Consider the following 25377-nt stretch of genomic DNA (forward strand, 5'->3'; position numbering starts at 1 on the left):
ATAAAAATAAAAGGAACATTAGGCGATACAAATTGTAAACAAAGAGAGATAAAATATGTGCACAAGTGAACAATTTATGCGGAACGACACCATACAAATATTGTATAATAATTGCACAAACATAGTTAATAATATATTTACATATCCACTCAAAGTTGACATAAAATTTTGTAATTTTATTATTGTTTGGAATACTTTTAACATTCACTGTAAAACCTGCCCTCGGTCTTGTGTCGAACTGAGAAAACTGGGTACCTAGATCATAGATTTCCTTTTAGATTTACACCTAAATATAAATAGTATTATATTAAAATTAACCAAAGCATTATATTCAAATATTCTTATTTCTTATTGTTATTGTTAAACGAATTGTTGCAGGAGCAAATATTCGCGTTAAAAAGCTAATTAACTTTTGTTGATTACAGCGCCATCTTCTTGTCATTACATAATAAAAGAAAACAGATAAATTCCACTGACCGACAACACCTGGTGTGGAAGAAGAAACAGCTAAAAAGAAATTAGTCGAAAATATTAGAGAAGTTGAAAATTTTGTTTGTTGGAGAAAATAATTCGGAGAATGTATTTTCATGAAAACCAACGTATTGCTACCTTGAGTGTTGTATGCAGGCCAAAAATTTGTTAACATAAAACACACGAAAAAATATTCGTTAATATTATGTTATGGTTAATAAAATCCATTCCGCAAAGTGAACATTAGTTATTCGTGAACGTAGAAAGTGACCGAAGTGAAAAGATACGAGTAAACGAAAATTCATATAACTTATTTATTGACCAGTGAGGTATGTAGCTACCAAGGTAATGGTTAAATAAATTATGCGACTGTTTTCAATAAACATACTTTACTGAATGCAATAAACATACTTTACTGAAAGCATACATACATATTTACAAATAAAAAACGTTGTGATATGCATACAAGTTTTTAACACAAAGAGAAAACAATTCCAATTAAACAGAAATACAGCTAAAGTAGTCATAGCGGTATTAAGCTATGTAAATCACATCTAATAATCCAATTCGCTTATTTAGCTCGAAATTATTACAACATTAACTACATATTGCTTTTTGACTTCATTGTGAAATAAATAACGTTCTAAGGATGTTGTGATTTTGTGACGATCAAAACAGATTTTAGCTTCCCAGTGTATTACTTTATGCTAGGTAAATCATGAGTACGCGATAAATTTACCGGTATGTATCTTGATATATAAACCGAAACCAAGCATAATAATTTTCTGCTTTATGAGGTTTTGAAAGGGCAGATTCAGCAGTCAATTTCATATTACTGTGAAAAAATATTGCCATTAAAGTGATAATCAGAAACCTTATGTTGTAAATCCCCTATAATTATTATGAACTGATGTCATTTATAATACCCTTTACAAGTGTTCTTACAAGATGTTGTTTTTGATTGAACAGTTTGTATGGCTATAGTTAAGCGATCTTAACAATTTCTTCGGAGATTGTATTGTTGCCTTAGAGAATCAAAATTAATGAACTTTCGGCAAATAAAAAAAATTTCCATAAGGACTTGATTATTATCGATCAGTTTCTATGGCAAGTATGGAGCTGTTCAGAGCATGTATGTATGTATGTATATTTAATTTAATAATTTTGAAAATATTTCCGACACAATTTCTATAATTCTTACACGTTTTACTAAATACATATACATATGTATTAATAATGGTTCCCTTTTACAAGTTTTAATACTTAATATCACCACTTACAATAAGTGACATTCATATATTTTCCATTTAATTTTTATTGTTACTATTTTCTCCAATTATAGTGTAACGTATCGGCTAATGAAATACTAGCGCCTTCGTGAAATAATATATTAATCGCCCATAGGCGCCAATATGCAGTTATTACAGAACAAATGTGTCAGCTGTTACTATCCACAGATAAAAGTGAATAAATTAATTTTTAAATTTATGCGCAAGTATAAGCTTGTGCCAAAAGGTGTAGTTGAGCTTTATAGTTAATCTGAAACTGCCAAGAAAATATACATATGTACATGCAAATAAAGTTGACGTTTGTACTATGTTTTATCGTTGGCTTGCAGACTCTTGTAAAATACAAAAAAGATTATGAGCTTTCGATAATTAATGTAAATTTGGCTTAATCCTCTCATGGAGTTCCCACAGATATATTAATTATATACATATACATACATATATATGTATGGATGTGTCGTGCGTTAGCATTGTGCAAACATAACACACACTACATCGTACAGGTCAAAAACCTTCAATGCAGCGAGTGTATTTTTATAAACGCATGATGATGGTTAGAGCAATGTTGATCTTTTTGCTTTATAAAGGCAATGCATATGCACTTCAGTTTGTGTTTCGCGCTTTGTTACTTGCTAAAAACAAACGCAATCGTCTATATTTCCGTGCTACATCTAAGCCAAAACAGTTGTGAGATTATAACACTAAGTATATACATATGTATTATATATGTATGTTTGCACGTATCTAGATAAGTGTGTACATCATGTTTACAACTATAAGTGCTATTTTTGGTACATGGGTGCGTCCCTGATGTAATACTTCATGCATGTTTTAAGTGCGTACGGTGCGTGCAAAGTGGTCCAACAGCGTAAAAATGTAATCCATTAACCAAAATCTTTAATTTAATTATGTGATTTCTAGTATAAGAAAGAAAGCATATTATGTTGTGAAAACGAAGAGTCACTTCAAATTAGCAATGCCTAGTTATTGAAAGGACAAGAAATTGGCAGGCAGCCATATTTTGAAAGGCAACCGCCAGACTGTTATTTTATTAAGCCGAAAATCAGGTGTTTTTACAAGTGGCACACTGTTCACACATAATATTAATGTTTTAGCAAAATTTAAAGTCTCAAATGCTGCTCTCATCAACTTAAGAGGGGAGTATAAAGAACTGTAGTCATAGAACCTGTCATACAATCAAACCCTTCAACAGTAAAATAATCATCTTTTTTATACCCGTTTGCAACTGTGAAGGGAATTATGGCTCCGATGCAGCCAAAGTTAACGTTTGGTGTGGTTAAGACTTAACCTTTGTAATACTCGCTCAACAAATCCGGCACAATTTCATTTTACTTCCAAAAATTCTAGTAGGAGTTGATCAGTTCAAATAATTTCCTACAACATTACAATTTTAAAGTATATAAATATTTATATATATTAGCAAAACCTTTGTTCATTTAATTTCGCATATCAGATAAGTATTAAGCCGACTTACCCGTTCAAACAATGTCATTGAATAATACATAAATATTTTTGATGGAATACAATGACATTTATGGCGAACAGTTGCAGAGTTGTCCTGCAAAAAATCAGACAAATTTTAAATAATTATTTATCTGCGAACAATAAAATAATAATAAAGTATGAGCTTAAAGGCGACATATTTAATTTTCTTAAAAAATTCGCTTTAATTTCGCACAAGTTGCACAAGGCATTCTTTATGCTCATAAATATTCACCTAACCATAGAAATGTGCATATGTATCTGCATTCCTACATTTGTATGTACATATGTACATATATCAATGTATGTAGTATTAAAAAATTTATTTTTTTTTCTGCAATTTTTGTCTGCACATTTAAATGTTATTAATGGGTTGTCTTAAAATTACTTAATATATACAGGGACACGGCTGTCACTCAACTTGTGTGGGAATGACCTCTTGTTTTGATTATGAATTTTTTTTGTTGCTTATATTTATTTTATATTAAATAAAAATCTACATACACCTGCCAACGTCTCAATTTACAGTTATTAAAGAATAAGATTTTGGAATAATTTCTGCTGGCTTATCTGAAGTGTAAATTTTTCACAAAAACAAGTTTGTTTGGGAAGCTGCCATTTTGTGAAAAATCAAAATTTGTTTAGGCCCTTTGATCATTAGCCGTATGCGTATGCGTTTTTAATGTTTGCTTATTCAAAGTATCCGTTCCCACGACAGTCGAGTCTACGTAACTGGAACGGACCCGGTTTTTTATCCGGTCAAGCACTGTCAAAACCCGGGAGAATTCCGCCGTTAAAACAATAACATTGTCCATATTGATCTATTGTTATTATATTTTTTGTTCTTGGATTTGAGACAATTTTAAGCTCAGAAATCTCTCTCATTCCCTGACACCTTTCTTCGGAGGCCCTCCTGGAAATCGGAGGATCGAGAGAACCAAAAATTTTTCAACATCTATTATTAAAGTACATTAATTCTGTAAATGTGCATCATTTTTATTTTTATTGTTATTAATTAAAATGCCACTTCAAGAAAAATTCAGAAAAAAGCGTGCTTTCTGACTTGCAAATGTATAAAACTCATTAAAGGTCTGTTCCCACGACGGTCGAGTCTATGGAACCGGAATGGACCAGGACTTTTAACCAGCTATGTACCCACCCATCAGAAACTCCTCTAAAGTATTCGGAGAACAACAAATACTTTTGATTTACTAACAACAACGTTTAAATTTGGCATCTGTGGATATAACCTCACAAAATTTGCCTTATTAATTTTGAAGGAATTTTTGTATGTTTTAAATATTAAAATCCGGTTCATCAATTAATAATATATTATACAAATGATTGACAGACAGTGTTATGCCTTCCATTCCGATCAGACATCTCTTCCGTTACGACGTCATTATCTAATATTTACGGTATAATGTAAAAGCGGCTAAGTTTTATTTTTAAACCCATTCAAAAATACCAAAATAAATGGGCGAAGTGTTTGCAGGCATATGAAGAAACCTATTCCGATTGAAGACACCTGCTTTTCTATTTAGTTTTATTGCCGAAGTGGACGCCGTATCAATTAAGTTGTAATTTTGCATAAAATGTTCATTCTGACCAATAGAATATGCTGCAATGCTTACTCATTAGCCAACTAAATCATCCATCTGTGTTGAAAATTCAAAATAAAATTGCAATTTAAAAACACTGCACAGTGCTCTCAATGAGTGTACTTTGCTGGGGTACAGTGTGACGAAATTTAAATTGCTTTATCGGCATTTAGCACATTTTATTCTAGTATATCTAATTTTTTATTTCGTAAAATCGATTAGTGGTTAGTTCACTAAATTTTTAATACTGAAAAATTGTGTTCAAATTCAAAATGTACACAGTATTTTAAGATTCATTATTGCATACCCAGTTTTTGCTGGCGAATACGGACATCAAGCGCCGTCATTTGCCAAACTCAGCCGCCCGAAACATAGACGTCTGCTGAAAATACTTTTTGACGATAATATGAAGTGACGGTTCAGCAAATCAACGAGCATTAGGAAAGAAAAACGCCATTCACACAAAAATATAAACATACGACATTAACTGAAAATTTTGCTGTCGGAAAAGAAGTTAGTGTATAGGAAAAACTATTGCAGAGCGCATTTGCTCACGCTGTAAATCGAGCGCAATTATTTGTGTATTTCTTGAGCTCTCGAAGTCTCGAAAATTTGGTGCATGCATACATTTATAAATACAGTCGAGTTCATTCAAATGTGTCCACAGGAAGCAGATTTACGTGATGTGATTTTTGAGATTTGTGAGGTTATATACATACATATATAAAAAGACTCAATAATGTTTTTGAAATAATAAAGAAATTTAATCTATGTTAAATATTAAGAAAAAAAGTTAATTTCGTGCAGATATCTGGTTAAATAAAAAAGTTCTCTATACAAGAACTTGATTTTGATCAGTATGTTCGTAGGCCAGCTATATGCTATAATGACCCGATCTGAACAATATGTTTGGAGATTGCAGCGTTACCTTAGGTAATAATTTATGTCGAATTTCGAAAAATATCTCGTTAAATAAAAAAGGTTTCCATACGAGGATCTCATTTTCATTGGGCAGTTTTCATGACGGTTATACGCTATAGTGGTCCGAACTGAGCAATATTTTTGGAGAAGTAGCATTGCCTTGGGCAAGATTCTATGTCAACTTTCGTGAAGATATCTTGTCAGATAAAACAATTTTCCATACAAGGACTCCGTTTTGACCCGTCAGTTTGTATAAGAGCTATTTGATATAGTGGTCCGATATCGATGATTCCGACAAATGAGCAGTTTCTTGTGAAGAAAAAGACGTGTGCAAAATTGAATATTGATATTTTAAAAACTGATGGATTAGTTCGAATATACGAGCATAGGGTCAGACAGACGGACCGGAATTTTTAGATAAAATGTTTTATTGAACCAAATACAATAAGTTAAGGGTCAAGGCGCTTGGATCCATCTACGTGGACAGGAATCACATAACCTCCATCGCGTCCAGCAAGCGCCTGGAATTCTTTAGAGTGCTGGACCTTTGTGGCCATATGCGATATAGGAGAGGGCACTATCTATGTAAATATTTTTGAAAAACAAACTGAATTTCATTTAAAAAGAAATTCAAAATTCTCTAAAGTTTACTTATTTGTGCGCACACAGCTGTAAATGTTCGCCATTTCTTTGTATAGAAATGAGCGAACGGAAAGTGGCGCAGTATCTCCTTCGAACAACAACTGATGAAATGGCTCGAAAATTTTTCAGATTGGAAAATTCAAAAATTCGGCACATTTCGGTTTCGAAGCTCGGTCCGTGCGAATGGCTTTGCGGCAACAAACGATTGGCGCCGTTCAAAATATGTGAAAGTGTGCGCGTGTGTGTGTGAATGCTTTTCTTTTGCTTTTGCGCAACAAAAACAACAACGCGACGCGGCGGCGCTACGGCAAAAAGGCGTAACAGTAGTGTGCACGTAATTTTATGTGCTAAACAAACATAAAAAAAAAATAAAAATATATACATATAAATAAATTTAATAGAAAATATTAGTGCTACCACCTGCATAGAAAGTGCATGAAAAACGTTTCAGCGGAAATACAACTAAATATTGTGTGCGAGTTTTTAAAAGTGAGTTTGAGATTCAAATGCATGCAATCGAAGTAGCTGCAACTGCAGATGCGTCTCTTTCGTAATCACTGAAAATTTATATTGGCTTGCGAATTTATTTACGTTGAATTTTTTTGGTTAAAGACAAATTTTTGAACTGACGAAAACACTTGTGGCTTTTTTTTAATAATATTTGCATATATTATATTCATGCAAGCGCTAACCAAGCTAAAAAGTAGCCTTTAATTAAATATAAAAAATTTTATTTCAATTATTCGTAAGTGTGTGCGTGTGTGTGGTGCATGAAAATATTCATAAAATATCTGCTTTTAAAAATAGCATGAAAATGTGTGCTCCCGTTGGTGAAATTGTGTCGCCACAGCACGGCGGCGTTGAGCGGTGTCGTGAAATGATCATAAAAAATAAATAAAATAAAACATTTGCCTTTTAAGCAGCAGCGTATTCATGTTCTGGTGTGTGTGTGATTTATTTATGAGTTGCGAATTTTCGAAATTTTCTGTTTCGAAATTTTTAAACGTCTTTTCTGATTATTTTTGACTCAAAAGCGGTACAGACTGTTGGACTGTGCTCTCTATTTGTATTAAAGCAATATTTATCTAAAAAAAAGTATGTGTTAGTGCTCGCTTAGTACTTTGTTTAGAAATGAATATCAAAAAATTTGAATTTCGAATATTTCAAAATCGCCTAAACACAATTTGCTCATAAAAGATGCCGGCCGCAAAGTACAGACATTTGTGTGCACACGCGCAACCCACTAACCGAATGATATATTTAAGTTTTAGTATTTATAATATGTACTATTTCATATGAAGGCTAGAAAAATGGAAATGTACGAGTGTGACTGACCATGTTCGAGAGTTTTCAGATTGTTAGGGTCCGATTTTAAGACGACCACCACTTGACAAATCTATTTGTATGTATACGAATAAACATTTACCAATATATATATATATACATATATATATATATAATTGGCAGCCTCATAATATTAACTAATGATTCGAGCGCCCTTTCAACCACATTGGTTTCCCACGTGTCTTCCCTTGCAGCAACCTATCATTAATATATGTACATATGTATACAATATGTTTGTGGATTATAAAAGCTAAAATACATTTAGCGCCAGAAGCAGTTGTTCCGAAAGTTTCTTACATCGCGCTGCTGTTTTATTTTTAGTATTTAAATCAGCGTTTTTTTGTTTTGCTTTTTTACTCTGCCAAGTTTGCATTGATCATTGCATGCTTCGCTTTGGCGTGCTTGTAAAAATAACTTTCTTGGGCGTCATTATTTTTAGCAGTTTTTGTCTAAAAAAAAAAACATGCAAACATTTGCCCAAATGTTTATGCAGATGTCTTTCTTGAAACTCTATCGTTCAAATTCGCTTCAAAAATAAGGGGTTTTTTCGTCTGGACTTTAATAACGGTCAATAAGTTTTCGTCATATTTTTTATTATACTACTGTGAGCAAAAAATAGTAAGACTTTGTTCATAATTTTAAAATTCTTAATTTATTCTTCAAAATTGTTGCCGTCAAAATCATCCCCCTTGACCCCAATACACTTGAGTCAACGTTTTTTCCAATCCTCGAATCCGGCGCTAAAGTCAATTTCCGGAATAGCCTACCGGTTCACGTTTAATGTCTTCAATTGCCTCAAAACAGTTTCTCTGGAGCGGTTCTGCATACCCAGAAGTCACGCGGAGCTAAATGAACTGAATACGGTGGTTGAGGTACTATATGGGCTGAAAATTTGGCGAAAAACTCACGAAGAATCAATGCGAAGGTGCATTATCGTGGTGCAAAAACCTAGATTCCGGCCTGTGTTTACGAAAAGCTTCACTCAAATAGTATTATTTGTAGACAGTTTGGCCGGAAGGAATTCGAAGTACACCACACTTCGATAATCGTGGAAAACTATTAACATAACCTTGATTTTTTACCTGCTTCGACGTTCTTTTCCGGCTTCGGCTCACCTTTGCCACAATATTCGGCCGATTGATAACCTCTTTCTGTGTCGTAAGCATAGATCCAATTACGCTGATCTACAAACTCGTCCTCACTGTTTTACCAAGAAACACATGTACCAAGTTCCATCAAGATATCTTAGGTTTTACTCAAGTTATCGCTTACACAGACGGACGGACGGAGAGAGGGATGAACAGACAGACAGTCAGTCGGATTCAACCCGTATTGTCATCCGGATAATTTATATATAATATAACCCTATATCTATCTCGACTAGTTTTAGGTGATATAAACAACCGTTAGGCGAACAAAACAAGATGTTGCAGAGGCCAAAAACGAATCAAGGCAATTTTTGATACACTGTTATGATGTGAACCGTATTCCTATGAGGTCCTTCTGCATCGACAAGAACAAAGGGTAGTAAGAAGGGGCAATGGGGCTATAAGGCGGGTGCGCCGAACTTCCCAGTTTTCCAAATAGCTAAAGCGAGTGCTGAGAGTTGCTATGATGGAAAATTATTGTCTCGTATCTAGTTGCGAATTTCGAGAATTTTTGGGCAATCACTGGTTTCAATTTGACGTGTTGTCGGTAGCGTTCCCCATTAATGATTTAAGCCGGGTTTAGAAGCTGATAATACAGCACGCCTTCCGGTCCCTTCAAATACGGAGCTTTACAGAATATTCGGCTTTGCGTCGATTTGGCAGGTCGACCAGGTTGCATATATATATATATATATATATATATATGTATATATAATACATTCATATATGGTATTTTGCATTTAAGATTATCGTACTGAATCCATCACCAGTCACATTCCGATGCATAAGAGACTACTTTTTTGTACCGTACAAGCAGCATTTCGGACTTGCAATATCGTCTTTCAACGTATCTTAGTTTCCATCCGTAAGACACCCCAATTTCCTTGCTTTTGAATGTATTTGCTTGCGTTTAAACGTTTCGAAATTGATGTTGGAGGAGCTCCCACAAATTTTTTGAGTGGTTCTTGAGTTTGGCAACAATCTTCATCTAGTAATGCTTCCAGTACCTAACGTTCAAACTTTTTTGGCCGGTGGTTCTTCGTCTTCCAAGTCAAAATCACCAATTTTAATTTCGGCAAACCACTTTTGGTTCGACCATGTTCCGTTCCCACGACAGTCGGGTCTACGTAATCGGAACGGACACGAATATTTTTATCCCGTGAAGAACTGTGAACTCAGATTGAAGCAGAATTCTGACGTTACAACAACAACCTAGACCATATTCACCATAATACGAACACCCAAGAAGCGATAACTTTCGATTGAGGTTTTCTTCTTTTTTCTTAAAGTAACGCAGAAAAACTCTCCACAGAAACACTTTTTCAGGCAGGTGTTAAATTTTTTAGTGTAAAAAAACTTATCTGCAACAGCAAGTTACGCCATCTCTTGACAAACTGCAAAAGAATACAGCTAGTAAAGTTCTTGACAATGCTTTTGTGTTAGAAAATTAAATTGTTGAAGTTATGATTTCAGCAAAGAAATTTGTATGAAACTGTTTGGCGCCAATTGGAGATTCCAAGTGTAGCCAGGTTCTTCTCCACCTGGTGTTACCGGAAAAGTGGAGGTCTTCCTCGAATACTCTCATAGCTGGAGTGTTTCCCTCCATTCGGACGACAAGACTTCGCCAGCATAGCCGCTGGCTCTTAATTCGCTGAACTATGTATGTCAATGTCGTCGTATATCTCGTACAACTCATCGTTCCATCGACTGCGGTATTCCCGTTACCAATGCGCAAGGGACCATAAATCTTTGGCAGTACCTTTCTCTCGAAAAGTCATCAAATGTTATCATCGTCCTTGCCTCTGTACCACATGACAGGACGAGGATGAGGAGTGACTAGTAGAATTTGGTCGTTGTTCGTCAAGAGAGAAAACTTTACTTCTCTCAATTGCCTACTCACTCCCAAGTAGCGCCTGTTGGCAAGCCTTTACTCATAATTTTCAAAACACATAATTTTGCAATGGCCACTCTTAATTAAGCACTATTTTTGGACCAAATTTTATGCTTTTTTTAATATTATGACTCAGCTAATAATATCAAAAGTTTCACGTCTTTCAACAACTATTCACATACCTAAACACATACTTACATATAGATTGGTGTATGTGTGCAAATAAAAACAATATGACGATATACAACAACATTTTAGCAAAACTATTCCACTGCCTGCCCATGAGGTGTAATAAAATATTTTTTCCGTTTCTAAAAATACAAACGAACACATGTGAGGACTTATTTGTTTATATTCGTCATTCAATTAGACAAAGTGGGCAGCTTTCAAATTAATTTCAATATTCTATTCTACAATTCAAATGATTTTTTTAAGTTTTCGCGCGAACGTTTGGAATTTTCTTACAAAAATTGCTGAAATTATTAAAACTTAAAAATTATTATTCAAATAGAGAAGAAGAAAAATTTTATTAAATGGAAATTTTTTTATGTAACTTCGTAAATATCCTAAAATGCATAATAAACCAATATACCCAAAAATCAATATGTAAAAATATGAATTTAGCCTCAAGGCCACACCATAAGCGCAGACACCCTTTGCGCTATAAATTTGTCGCCGTTCCGCATTTCTGAATAGTGTTCGTAGTATGTGGCGCAATTTAAGTTTTGGGTGTTGCATAGTTCGTCGGCGCCAGAGACCACCTACCATGACCACCGTCAACGTTACGTACCGCATATGCTATTGCAGGCGTACTTACGTAAATGAGTGTCTATGGGAAGATTATCGTCCTGGCGGCCGGCCCCCAAGCGGCATTGATTAGCCAGCTAACGGTAGCGGAGCATGCCACTTAGCACATCGTCAACACATTAATTCTTGCCACTGCAGTGCTCACTGAACAAATACACACGAGTATGCCTGTGTGTGTATGTGTGTGAGTATGTGAAGTCCCACTTGTAGCCTCTTATATTGCAACGCTTTCCTATATATATTCATATATACTTATTTACACACCTACTCGTATTTAAATTACATTTATATTTACGTATATAGCTGTGTTTGTATGTATTCGCATTCAATGTTGCTAACCACTTGTCTAACAAAAAAAAAAAAAAACTGAAAAACGCAAGTACACACCCACACGTCCTTCAAAAGTTGGCCTGTCACTCATTTATGTCCTCTTGCGGTTGTATACATTTAATTTACGCTGGTCATGTGACATTTTCAAACTTGTAAAAATCATTGCGCAAAGATTTATGTGCAACATTCGTGTATGTGTATTTGTAATTTAGACTTTTTGTGTGCTTTGTGCATGTGGCTCCCCAATCTTACAAGCAGAATAAGCTTAAATTCTTCATAAACTGAATATGTGCCATATGAGCATATCTCGGACCATTAGAAGCGTGATTTTTATGGTCGAAGATTCGAAAGTTCCCTTTTTAAGCTTAATTAAACCGTTAGATGCTGATTTCAATTAAAAGAATTCCAAAAAATGCGAAAATACTATCCGAATCCTCCAATCCTTTTCGATTATGTTCCACAATGAAAGTTGGTGAACTTGCTTCAAGGAAACAAATGGCTGAACACCAAGTACTTTTGCCAGATACTGAATAAAAATTTTTTTGGTATTTATCTTATATCCGTACAGCGAATGTTTCTTGTTTATTAGCGTAGATACCGCCAACGCGGTTATATCCGAGTCTACGACAGCGTACCAATCGTTCTTCCTTTTCGTTATTTGGCGTCAACTGGATATACCAAGTGAAGGCAAGTCCTTCTCCACCTGATCTTTTCAACGGACGAAATTGTCTACGACTTCGAAGTAATGACTGTTAACAGCGACGTGGAAGCCAACAGGAGATATTTCGTCTTGCCCTCGTTCACAACCAGACTCATACGCTTCGCTTCCTTATCCAGTTTGGAGAAAACAGAACTAACGGCGCGGTTGTTGAGGCCAAGGATATCAATATGAACTTACGCCAGCTGTGCACTCTTATAGAAGATTGTAGATTGAAGAAATCACACGATAGGGAGTATTCTTGTCTGAAACCAAGCATAGTATCGAACGGCTCGAAGATCATGATGGAGCTTTTGGTGCTGCCAACGTCAGCTTATACAGCCGTATTATCTTTACAGTGATGCCAAGTTCAGATATAGCAGCATAGAGACAGTTCCTTTTCAGGCTGTCGAAGACGGCTTTAAAATCAACGAAGAGGTGGCGCGTTTCGATTCTCTTTTCATGGGTCTTTTCCAACATTTGGCGCATGGTGAAAATCTGGTCGATTGTAGATTTTCCAGGCCAAAAGCCACACTGAGGTCCAGTCAGTTTGTTGACAGTACGCTGGATAGAATCTTATATGCGATGTTGAGGAGGCTTATCCCACGGTAGTTGACGCACATTGTGGGGTTTTTATTTTTGTGGATTGGACAGAGTACACTTGAAATCCAATCGTCAGGTATGCTTTCGTCCGACCATATTTTGCAAAGAAGCTGATGCATGCTCCTTATCAATTCTTCGCCGCCGTGTTTGAATAGCTCGGCCGGTAATCCATCAGCCCCCGTTGCTTTATTGCTCTTCAGACGGGTAATTGCTATTCGAACTTCTTCATGGTCGGGCAATGGAACGTCTGCTCTATCGTCATCGATTGGGGAATCGCTTTCGCCTTCTGGCGTTGTGCGTTCACTGTCATTCAGCAGGCTGGAGAAGTGTTCCCTCCATAATTTAAGTATGCTCTGGGCATCGGTCACTAGATCACCTTTGGGGGTTAGAGTTTGCTCCGGTCTTGAAACCTTCAGTTAGTCGGCGCATTTTTTCGTAGAACTTTCGAGCAGTTGTCGGCCAGCTTGTGACGCTCTACGTACGCGCGCATTTCGGCTTCTCTTTTTTTTATCTGCGAATGCGTCTCGCCTCCCTCTTCGACTCTCGGTATTTATCCTATCCCGCAAGTGTTGTGGTCGAATGCAACGTTGCTAGGTAGGCAGACTGTTGTATCTCTAGTGCGACACGGCACTTGTCATCGCACTTGTTTTTTTACCTTTAAAAGGGGCTTTCACATCCGATCCGAGCCGATTTGATCTTTTCATTGGGGGTGTTTTTTTTTTTACCGTCCCAAACCGAGCGCACAACCCTGGGGAGGGATTTTTTGCCTTCTCACTATAGCTCATCCAATTTTGTCACGCACAGCTTTGATCCTACCTGTTATAGTAAGAACTGTGCGTCCTTCATCGAGAAAAAATCTACAAAACATTATACAAAGCCAATACATATATCACACATCTAGGCATACTGCGTGAATTTATGATCAGATGGCGCCTTCAACACTAAAGATATCCGAGATCAGAAATTTATATGGTAACCTACGTAACAGTTGTCACTTGGTTGTGGCTTCTGTGGGCGGATTTTGAACTCAAATTGAACCTTTCATTCATAGATATATACATGACATATATATGTATGTACATATGTTTTCGTACCAATTCTCAAGCAATTTTTTAGAGGAAGTTACTTATATTGACGTTACAATGGAAAGCATTAAAAAAATAAATAAATTTTTCCGAAAACTTTTCCGTGATAAGTGAAAAGTATGTAACATCCATAATTCACATTACGGATGGCGTATGCATTTTCTTTCTCGGCTTCTCGACTGTCTGCATTGCCGGGAAATTTTTCGTACAACGCCAAATGCGCTTGGAGCGTAAACAAAGGAATACTGCTGATGCCATTGGCATAAATCTGCATGTAAGAGCGTCTATATGAAGTTATTGATGGACTTATGATCAAAATATTATTATATACATGTGGAGAAATATACATACATACATATGCATGTATATGTCTTTGGGTAAATGTATATTAATAAGTATAATAAAATCGAGCTAAAAGCACTTTAAATCGAATACGAAAACATATTCTATAATGTATTATAAAAAAAAATTGAAAAAAAAAAACACAAAATGTAGTCTTTTACTTGCATATACATATGTTTGCTTGAACTAGCAAATTGGCGCAAATGGAGAATAATTCGAATTCGTTTAAATGCAGAAGGTCGCACGACGTCTACGATTTGTTAAACGAAAAATACCAAAATGTATTATTCATCTTGTTGCAACAACAAGAGTGAGTTCTTGGAGGCATGTACTACATACATCTGTTATGTACATATGTGCATATGTATGTATGAGTCAGTAAAGCAAAAAAGCGAAAAGTCAAAGATGAAAGTGTGAAGAAATGCCTACGCAAGTTGTAGTTACAACTGTTTATATGTATATACATATATATGTGAATATGTTTATATGTACATACATACATACAAACGTATATAGCAATCACAACGTGCACCCGGCACTTGAGTAGCTCAGCAAATGTACCCATATCCATATATAAATATAGTATATCTTTGGTTGTATGCGTGTGTGCTTGCTTGTTTGTACACGTGAGTGCAGCCTTCGAAAAAAGTCAGCAGCAAGACGTAAGAACACCTAATGGAAAGCAAATCATTACAACTTACATTTGTATTTAGGATTGCTGACGAAATTCTTAAAAAAAATATAAAAATATGCAGACATGTCCACATGTACATATGTTTATACATATGTATATGTGTGCCATCAAAAGAATTCATAAACATACATATGTATGTATTCACCTATTTAGTTTCGATTCGTACATAGATACGAGTGAGGTCGTTTGTCAGTTGCCACGTGAGGTGTTTCGCTTTTGTAGTATTGCGGTAATTTCTTCATTTGCCATGCTCGCTTCTATTTGGTTCGTTGCCGAAATTTTCCTCATTTGGCATATGGCCAAAGATTTTACCTCGACCTACAGCGGGTGCGACGCGATTCGATATCGCGATTTTATTTCCTGTTTTTTTTTGGTTTTTTTTTGTTTTGCGGCTAATTTCTTTGCCTTTCTCGCAGTAATTCGGCGGTGTGCTCTTACCGTTGACTGCCAGTTTGCACGCACTAGGTGTGTTTTTTTGTATTTGTTTTCATTTTTTGTGATTTTTTTATTTATTTTTTTTACTCAATTTTTCATTTGATTTTATTTTGTTTTTATTTTAGTTTATTTTTTTATTTTTTTTGCTAATTTTTTATTTTAGTTTATTTTACTTTTACTCTATTTTGTTTTCATATTCAATTTATATTTTATTTTTCCTTATTTTTTTTATGTTTTGTTTTTGCTTTTGTTTTCTTTCACCATTTGTTCGAAGTCATGCTGTTGCCATTATTTGGCCGCTCGTTGTAGCAACTGTTGCTGCCACACTTCTTTGCTTTACATTGCCTTTGTAATTATCCGCCCACTTTTGCGCGTTTGTACTTCAACGAATTTCAATGAATTTGCAAAAACATGCAAAAGCCGGATGCGTTTCAGCGATTTACATATTTATATATAAAGTACGCGGAAAAAATATATTTTTTTGAGTATATACACACAAGTACATATGAAAAAAAATCTGTTAGAACAAAATCTCAATGTACAGTGGCGCCAATTGGAAATTCCAAGCGAAGCCAGGTCCTCCTCCACCTGGTCTTTCCAACGGAGTGGATGTCTTTCTCTTCCTCTGCTTCCCCCCGGTATCGCGTCGAATCTTTTCAAAGCGTATGTGCTGTCAAAATCGATGAAAAGGTGGTGTGTGTCGATTCTCTTTTCACAGGTCTTTTCCAAGATTTAGCACATGGTGAATATCTGGTCGATTGTTGATTTTCCAGGCCTAAAGCCACACTGTCATCCAATCAGTTTGTTGACGGTGGGCTTTAATCTTTCACAAAATACGTTCAATAAAACCTTATATGCAATGTTTAGGACACTTATTCCACGGAAGCTAAGATCTTTTCGCAAAATTCGTCACAACGACGTCACAGAGATACCCAAAGCTTGAGAATGACGTGTGAGAGACTGATTTGGATCTTCCTCAATTGATGCCCTAGCGGCAGCAATGTTCTCGGCTTGCTGTGCGGGCACTTCTTTTTCTCACTGGCTCGGGAACATTTTGTGCTGTGCTTGTGGACTCAAATTTCGCTCAATTGTTGATTGACAGGACGATTACACTGACTCCGAATTTCGGTAGTAAATTTTAATAATTTCAACTCGTTGTTGCATCATATATCTTTCCATGATGAAATGACAAATCTTGCTGAAGAGAAATGTCAAAAGAGCGGGAAACAATATGGCGTCGATTGCTGTCCCTACTGGTCTATTTTTTAGCGACCCTATTTGAAAACCCGTTGGTTGGAAGCGAGATATGAATTTGTCTATCTGATAATAAGAAAAAAATAGAAACCTAGAAAAAGTTAGGAGGACTTTTCCGTTACAATTACAAGGAGAGCCTTTCCTAGCGGTATCATCAACCAATTTGTTTTTGAGTACGAAATCATATTCTACATGAGTAGAGAATTAGTGTTAAGCTCCCAATATCTATATTTCCTAACAAATAAATTGTAAATATTTTTTTTTGCAGATTTCAGTGATTGCAGCGACATGGTCCAATTGGATCAAGAGAAGAGCACACAATGTGTAGTGCATGATCTTACACCCGGTTCAGAGCAAAAAAAAATAAATATTGTTGTGCGTTCACAGTACACAATCGAGAAGGTGTTTCGTAATATAAGTACACAGTATCCCTATGAGGCGTATGATTTGTTATTACAGCCCAATGAAACAGAAAATCCACTGGTAAGATTATAATTTTAGGTTATTTTTGTCTGAAATTAATTTTTATCCTCAATTGCAGCTACATTTGAATGCTCGTAAAAACGAGCTGCTCTTCGCCGCGCCCGGTTTTTCGGCGCAAGAGAAAAATGTGCTTGTATTGCTGCCACCAGACGTCTGGGACGGTGATGTGCAGAAACGCTTTGATTTCACTAAACCATTGAGTAAAAAGAAATGCATTTCAAAGACCAACGGGTCCACAGGAACGACGTCGCCGAAAAAGAGCACAGTTAAAACAACAAAAACAGTTAAAGTATCAAGCGCAGTCAAAGCTTCAAGCGCAGATAAAGCTGTCAACGCTGAAAAAAGCACAGACAAAGCTTCAAACGCAGTTAAAGATTCTAACGCAGTTAAAACTTCAAGCACAGCCGAAGCTTCAGGCACAGACAAAGCTTCCAACGCAGTTAAAGATTCAAACGGAGTTAAAGCTTCAAGTACAGCCGAAGCTTCAAGCACAGACGAAGCTGCAATCGTAGTAAAAGCTTCCAAGGCAGTGAAAGCTTCAAGCGAAGCCAAAGCATCAAGCGTGGAAGCTTCAAGCACAGCCGAGACTTCAAGCACAGACAAAGTTTTCAACGCAGTTAAAGATTCAAACGGCGTTAAAGCTTCAAATACAGCCGAAGCTTCAAGCACAGACGAAGCTGCAATAGCAGTAAAAGCTTCCAAATCAGTGAAAGCTTCAAGCAAGGCCAAAGCTACAAGCACAGACGAAGCTGCAAGGGCAGGAAAAGCTTCCAACACAGTAAAAGCTTCAAGCACAGCCAAAGTTTCAGACACAGTTAAAACTTCTGCCGTCGATGCACTTAGCATTGAAGTTAACACGCCTCCAACTGTAACAAACGGTGTTGATGCCACCAGCAGCACCGACAGCAACAGCACAACCAACGGTACAATGAATGGACACAGCGAAGTTGTTAACAACGAACATAACGGTAACAACAACAACAGCAACGTATATATTGGCATTAAGTCTGACGACAACAACAAACACAACGAGAATTTATTGAAAAATAATGTGATGAGCGATGTGGTTGGTAGTGACGACGCTTCGTCCACCGTTGCCGAAGAGTCATTACCACTGTATACATTGAAATTGAGTCCACTCTCCGATACAGATTTTTTATCCGACGATGATTTGGCGTTGGGCGCTTCGGCTAGTCCCACCGAGACGGAACCTTTCGGTGGTGATGGCTTGTTGAAACTACGCAACACCTCACCACGTAGTCCCAAATATGGACCACTAACCGAAGGTGAAACGTATCAACAGATGACACTTGACCGCGATTTCACGCGTTTAGGCAAGAAACTGCAACCCATATCCACTTCGGCTGTAACCAATACCACAACTGCAACAGGCGGCAGCACAATGTCGACAATGAGTAACGGCGGCGGCGGTGGCGCCAATGGTTATGTGGGTTTGGTAAATCAAGCCATGACTTGCTATTTGAACAGTTTGCTGCAGGCCCTCTTCATGACGCCTGAATTTCGCAATGCACTTTATCGCTGGGAGTTCGATAATGACAACGAAGCCAAAAATATACCCTACCAATTGCAGAAACTCTTCCTCAATTTGCAGACATCAAAGAAATCCGCCGTAGAGACGACAGACTTGACGCGTAGCTTTGGTTGGGACTCAACCGAGGCGTGGCAACAGCATGACATACAGGAATTGTGTCGTGTTATGTTCGATGCGTTGGAGCATAAATTCAAGAATACCAAACAAATGAATTTGATCGCCAGTTTGTATGAAGGCAAAATGCTTGATTATGTCAAATGTTTAGAGTGCAATACGGAGAAGACACGCGCCGACACCTTTCTCGATATACCGCTGCCGGTGCGCCCGTTCGGCAGTACTGTTGCCTATGGCAGCATCGAGGAGGCCTTACGTGCTTTTGTACAACCCGAAACACTGGACGGGAATAATCAATATTTTTGCGAGAAATGCAACAAGAAATGTGACGCACACAAAGGTTTGAAGTTCAAGAACTTTCCTTACATATTGACGCTGCATCTGAAACGCTTTGATTTCGACTATCAGACCATGCATCGCATCAAATTGAATGACAAGTAAGTAATTAAAGACATGAGTGTAATAATTAGACACTTTTCATTTATATTCATATTTTATTTCCAGAGTAACTTTTCCGCAAATGTTGAACTTGAATAGCTTCATTAATCCGGCCGATCTGGAGAGTCCTGTCCCGAGCACTTCCACAAACGCCGCCACCACAAGCAACACGCCAGGCAATATCGCAACCCATAGTTTTATACCGAACAGCGCAACTTCGACCAACGATGATTGCAGCACGACCGACAGCGGCTCGGCTATGGAGGAAGATTTATGCTGCAGCGGCACGGCCACCACTGCCAGCTCTAGTCAGCATGAAAATGATATGAATGACGATGATGAGGGCATCGATATGAGCACCAGCACTGATCATCGCATAAATAGTAGCAATGCTAGTGTTGAACAACGTATCAAACATGACAATGGCCCCTATTTATATGAGCTATTCGCTATAATGATACATTCGGGCAGCGCTTCGGGCGGTCATTACTACGCGTACATAAAGGAATTCGATAACAATGGGTGGTACTGTTTCAATGATCAATCTGTTTCGCCGGTGAGTGCGCTCGAATATATGTATTTGTGTATGTAAATAAAAGAGAAAGCGTTACGTTCGTTTAACTTAGGAAATGTCATAAGCGTTTATGTTGACTTTATGATTTCACTCATAAAGTTTTAACGGAAATGTTTTTTAATAGAGCTGTCAGCTGTCGAAAAATGTAAAACTGACTTCTTTTTAAACATGTTTTGGAATAGTGTTGCCACGTATTAATAAGAAAAGTGAGCTAAATATTAAAAACTGCTTGTCAGAGATAAAGCCTATAAAGCTTCCAGAAACGCTCTCGAAAATGCAAGATTCGATTTGATTTTGATCGGTCAGTTTGTTGGCAGCTATATGCTATAGTAGTCCAATACCGGCGATCGATATCGATATCACAAAAATTAAGAGATTAGTTCGCATATAAACGGACAGACAGACGGGCATGGCTAAATCGACTCAGCTGTTCACGCTGATCGTCTATATACATATGTATATACTATGTGGGGTATAGTGTAGGGTAAAAATATAGAAATTAATACATTTTACTTACTTGTTTGCTAATATATACATAACCCCATTTTTATAGATTACTGAGGAAGATATTGAGAAGTCATTTGGTGGCGGTTCCAGTCGCGCCTACTACTCCAGCGTGTACAGCTCAAGCACCAATGCATATATGTTGATGTACCGTCAAATAGATGCACAACGCAATGAACATGCAACAAAAAGCAACGAATTCCCCGAACATATCAATCAGCTCTTGCCGAAATTACATCAGGAAGAGGAGACACGTGTACCGCGCAGCTCCGGACGTCACGGTGTAGTCGTTTCCGACTTGTCCGTACAAGAGCTGATCAAACCGCGCGTCAGTTTCTATAATCCAGAATTGAAAAAGATCAAATCCGCACGCGCCTATGTCAGTAGTTTCCATATAAAATCCGTGCTGGAGTCCGCCTATCAAATGTTGAATGTGGAGAAATTTGCACCGTTATCACGTTGTCGTCTAGTTGTTTACAATGATATGGGCGAACAGATTTGTCAGTCGTTGGAACACATCAGCGATCCAACGCTCAGCGAATTGCGTCAACAAACAGACGGACCATTGGAATTTTTGCTAGAAACCAGAGAGGAAGGACAAGAATTTGAGATTTACAAACCGGGTGGCGTCACATGGAATGTATACATAGTTAATGTGGCGAAAATGCAATTGGACGGGCCACATCTGGTATATGCGCCGTCAAGGGAAGCGAACGCCGCTTTGTTACATTCGATTGCCGTACGCCTTAATCTAAATGAGAACCAATTGCTATTGGCCACAGTGAAGACTGATGCATTTGTTGCGCTGGACACAGCGTCATCAGAGAACGACACAGCCGAAGGTATGCAACGGCAGGTCATAACGCAGGAAGATCTGCAAGAGATCGCGCAAGAGCAGTTTAGAGGTTTAACATATATTTACCTAAATGTACCGAATACGGATGCGAGTACGTTGGAAATATTGGATATACCCGCGCTGGAAACGCCCACAATTGAGGTAAAGTAATTTCAGAATTTCATAATAAAAACTTTAAGGTAAATTACTATCTCTCATCTCTCGCATCCCAAAAGGTCAGCGCAGACGTTGTCGACGCCGTGCAAATGAATGCAAATGTCCTGCATACACTAAGTCCATCCAATAGTGATAGCACATCAAATCTTTCACAAAAGAGCTGTGCGCGCGAATCACCATTATTACCTGCCGCCGCCGCCGCCGCCGCCGCTGGGCAGGAATCCCATTCGGAAGATAGCAGTTTAAGTGATGGCGATCGCACCCTGGTCGAATCATTGCACAATCGTTACGGCGGCGATAGTCAAATCTCATCGACCAGTCATTCGCCTTATCTCTCCAGCCCCGAAGATGATGCGTACAATAAAGCGAACTCGTTGAAACGCATACACGATCTCTTCCAAATGGCACCCGACCATACAATGGAAACTGCCTCGTTGTCACGCAGTAATACGCCACAATTCTTCTATGCGGAGAAAATCAATGCCGTGGATCTCATGACAATTTCGCCCCGAATTCACAGTAGTAGTACCAACGATCCGAACGAGGAGTTGGCGCGCAAGCCAACACATTCATATAAGATCATTGTGGATCCACGCATGAAAATGTCAACATTCACGCGACATGTTGAATCGCTAATCGGTGTACCATCCAACTATTTTAAGTTACAGCACAAATACGAAGTCATTGACCTGATGTCGACAGTGCTCTTCGTGTGTATGGGTGAAACGTTGAGCGTTGAGCTGGGGAAAGTGCTGCAGCCGGACGAAGACAAGGCGAAGATCTCATTTATGCGGCTGTCAGAGTTGGACAACGATACTGGCAAATTGCCCTGTATATGTGAATGGGTGTGTAAGGCCAGCATGACGGTCGCCGAAGCAAAGAAGGAGCTGATAGCGAAACTGCATCGCATCGACGCCAAATATAAAACACTTAATCTAAACAATTGTCGTCTGTGGTTGAAGGGTGGCCGCAATCCCATTGAAATTATGGGCGATGATGAAACGTTGGGTACAGATTTGCGCTCAATGGCGGGCGCGGAGGTATGCAAAGCTATTTGAAGGAAAATACGTTTTTATTTACTAATTTATGTGTTTTCACGAACAGTTCCTAGTGCAAGAGTGTGAAGCTGGTGTTAGTCCTCAGGTGCCCGCAGATAGTCTTACGATTTTCGTGCGGCGTTGGCATGCGGACAAATTGCAATTGGATAAATTCCAGGAAGTTACACTAGAAAGTGAGTGTTGCAATGAATTGTAAAAAAAAGTTGAGCGCTAAAATATTTTAAATTTATTATTTATTGCAGAGGAAAGTGAAATAAGAGCGGAGTTGGCGAAAATTACCGACATACCGCAAGAGCATATAGCCTATAGTAAGGTAAATAACATCGTCTTCATAGCTATATTTGAAATTACAATTTGTCAACTTTGTCTAAGCGAATTTCTAATTTTTATTCTCTAGATAAACGGTTCTTTTCCGTGCACAAACATTTCTCTTTTAAGTATCAACAGCACGCTTAGTTGGTTCTCAATACCGGCCACATTAAATAAATATCCATTAACGTCAACAGTCAGCGGAAATGTCTACTTTTACAAGTAAGTTTTGCTTTTACTTAATATTCTTTCTGTGTGCGCTTACAACAGCGCCTAATTGTAGGCAATGCTTTTATTTAAAACTCACTCAATTTTTACTCAAATGATTATTTGCAAAGCTGTGTGTTGTTGTTGTTACAAACGAACACGAAATATAATTAACACTAAAAAAACCGTTAACTTCGGCAGCACCGAAGCTATAATACCCTTCACAAAGAAAAGTTTTCCATACAAAAACTTGATTTGCAGCGGTCAGTTTGAATGGCAGCTATATGCTATAGTTATTCGATCTGCAAAATTTTTTCGTAGATTGTAGTGTTGCATTGTACAAGGCAATTGGCAAATTTAGTAAAGATAGCTCGTCAAATAAAAAAGTTTTTCACACAAGAGCTTCGTTTTGATAGTTCAGTTTATATGGCAGCTAAATGAAACAGTGGTCAGATAACGGCGGTTCCGACATATGAACAACTTCTTGGGAAGAAAAGCATTTGTGTAAAATTTCAGATCTAAAACTCAAAAACTGTGGTACTAATTCAGGGCGTGCCTATATCAACTCAGCTCATTTGATCATTGTTATATGTATTTGTTATATACAAATACAATTTATATAAGGTCTCCAAAATTTTTGGTGTTGTCCCTGTTCTTTTATAAAAACATTGTATTTGTATTTCACTAAACTAAAAACTATATCCTCTACGCCCCTACAGAGATGTCACCAAAGCACCCAAAGAGCCCACAACCGAGGAGCGTCGTGAACTGAGCACCCGTGAAAAGTTACGCCTCGATCGTTTGGGCTGCATGTCCACGTCGCTTTACTCACCGCGTCGTGAGCGTGCGCTTAAGATCTACCTTGATTCGCCACAATCGAATAATAACAGTAGTACGACGTTGGCGTCATCATCATCCAGCATATCGACTGTAAAAGCGGCGGAAGATTAACAGAGTGGCGAAGCAAAATACCAATAATTATAAGAATAACGACAACAACAACAACAATTCATGCGGAGGAGTAACTCCAGTTTGTGATGATTCAGTGACAAGGCAGTTGAACGAGTATGTCGAGAGTGCGTCTGGGAAAATGTAGTATGTTGACTGATGTAAAAACAAAAAAAAAAAAAATAAAAACTAATTGGCGACACATGTATGACCGACAACATCATTGTTGGCGCTTAAGAAAAAGTGATAATGCAAATTTTCTTTTCGAATCCTTTTCTGCAGTTAAAACACAAAAAAAAATGTTTCTTCATTATTTTCATCAAACAAAAAAAAATTTAAAAAATAAGAAAAAATGAAATAATACATATAATACATATAATAAAGAATCTTAAAACAAGCTTCATGCACTATTAAATAAAATTTCCTGGTTTGTTTTTTATGAATTTTTGGATGCGGTTTTTTCGTCGATTTTTTTTAAAGATACATATTATTTAATAAAAAAATAAAAATAATGCACATTTTCAAAATTTGATGCACTTCAATAATGGGTGATCAATTTGAAATTTTTTTTCAATTTGAAAATTTTTTTCAATTTGAAAATTTTTTTCAATTTGAAAATTTTTTTCAATTTGAAAATTTTTTTCAATTTGAAAATTTTTTTCAATTTGAAAATTTTTTTCAATTTGAAAATTTTTTTCAATTTGAAAATTTTTTTTTCAATTTGAAAATTTTTTTCAATCCCGTATTCCTCCAGAAAAAGCTGTCTGGCGGTGAGAAAGATTTTTCTGATTAGCATAAGCTCAATAAATAAATACAGGTAAGATCGAAGGCCCTAAGCAAAACTCTGATTTTTGATAAATTGACGGATTTTCGATCGTTTTTTGTGAAAAAGTTTACACTTCAGATTGGCTTAAAAATCGATATTATTTACAAAATTCTATTCCTTCGACCTTGACCTAACAAATGTGTATAACTTAAATAATGTTTCTCTCGTATATTTTAACAAATGTTTGATGATATTTTTACCAGACATCACTCAAGTCTAAGGCTCTTAAAAGGGAATGTGATTAGGACCCACTCCATTATTCTCATAAAACTTGATAATTTGTTGTGTAATTATA

General features: G+C 37.1%; 1 protein-coding gene across 4 annotated transcripts; it reads left to right on the forward strand.

The window, feature by feature from the left end:
• Window positions 1–524: 524 nt before the first annotated feature.
• On the forward strand, window positions 525–24556 carry LOC120776358 (ubiquitin carboxyl-terminal hydrolase 47). 4 transcript variants are annotated; one of them, XM_040106931.1, is made up of 10 exons: window positions 525–816; window positions 17326–17540; window positions 17599–19643; window positions 19711–20200; window positions 20772–21719; window positions 21794–22774; window positions 22839–22965; window positions 23035–23105; window positions 23190–23323; window positions 24028–24556. In XM_040106931.1, exons 2-10 carry the CDS (start codon window positions 17346–17348, stop codon window positions 24257–24259), a joined length of 5223 nt encoding a protein of 1740 aa, XP_039962865.1. In that variant the 5' UTR covers window positions 525–816; window positions 17326–17345; the 3' UTR covers window positions 24260–24556. The 4 variants fall into 4 exon arrangements, with proteins under 4 accessions (XP_039962865.1, XP_039962864.1, XP_039962866.1 ...); XM_040106930.1 differs by having other exon boundaries at window positions 525–800; XM_040106932.1 differs by lacking the exon at window positions 525–816 and adding an exon at window positions 853–1212.
• Window positions 24557–25377: the final 821 nt, after the last annotated feature.

Source organism: Bactrocera tryoni, chromosome 5 (assembly GCF_016617805.1).
Source record: "Bactrocera tryoni isolate S06 chromosome 5, CSIRO_BtryS06_freeze2, whole genome shotgun sequence".
Classification (NCBI taxonomy): domain Eukaryota; kingdom Metazoa; phylum Arthropoda; class Insecta; order Diptera; family Tephritidae; genus Bactrocera; species Bactrocera tryoni.

Bases quoted from the DNA above. Each gene is read 5' to 3' on its own strand.
- LOC120776358 (XM_040106931.1), top strand. From the start codon at position 17,346: ATGGTCCAATTGGATCAAGAGAAGAGCACACAATGTGTAGTGCATGAT. The intron at 20,201-20,771 runs GTGAGTGCGCTC...CCATTTTTATAG, and splicing joins ATGATCAATCTGTTTCGCCG to ATTACTGAGGAAGATATTGA. The intron at 21,720-21,793 runs GTAAAGTAATTT...GCATCCCAAAAG, and splicing joins TGGAAACGCCCACAATTGAG to GTCAGCGCAGACGTTGTCGA.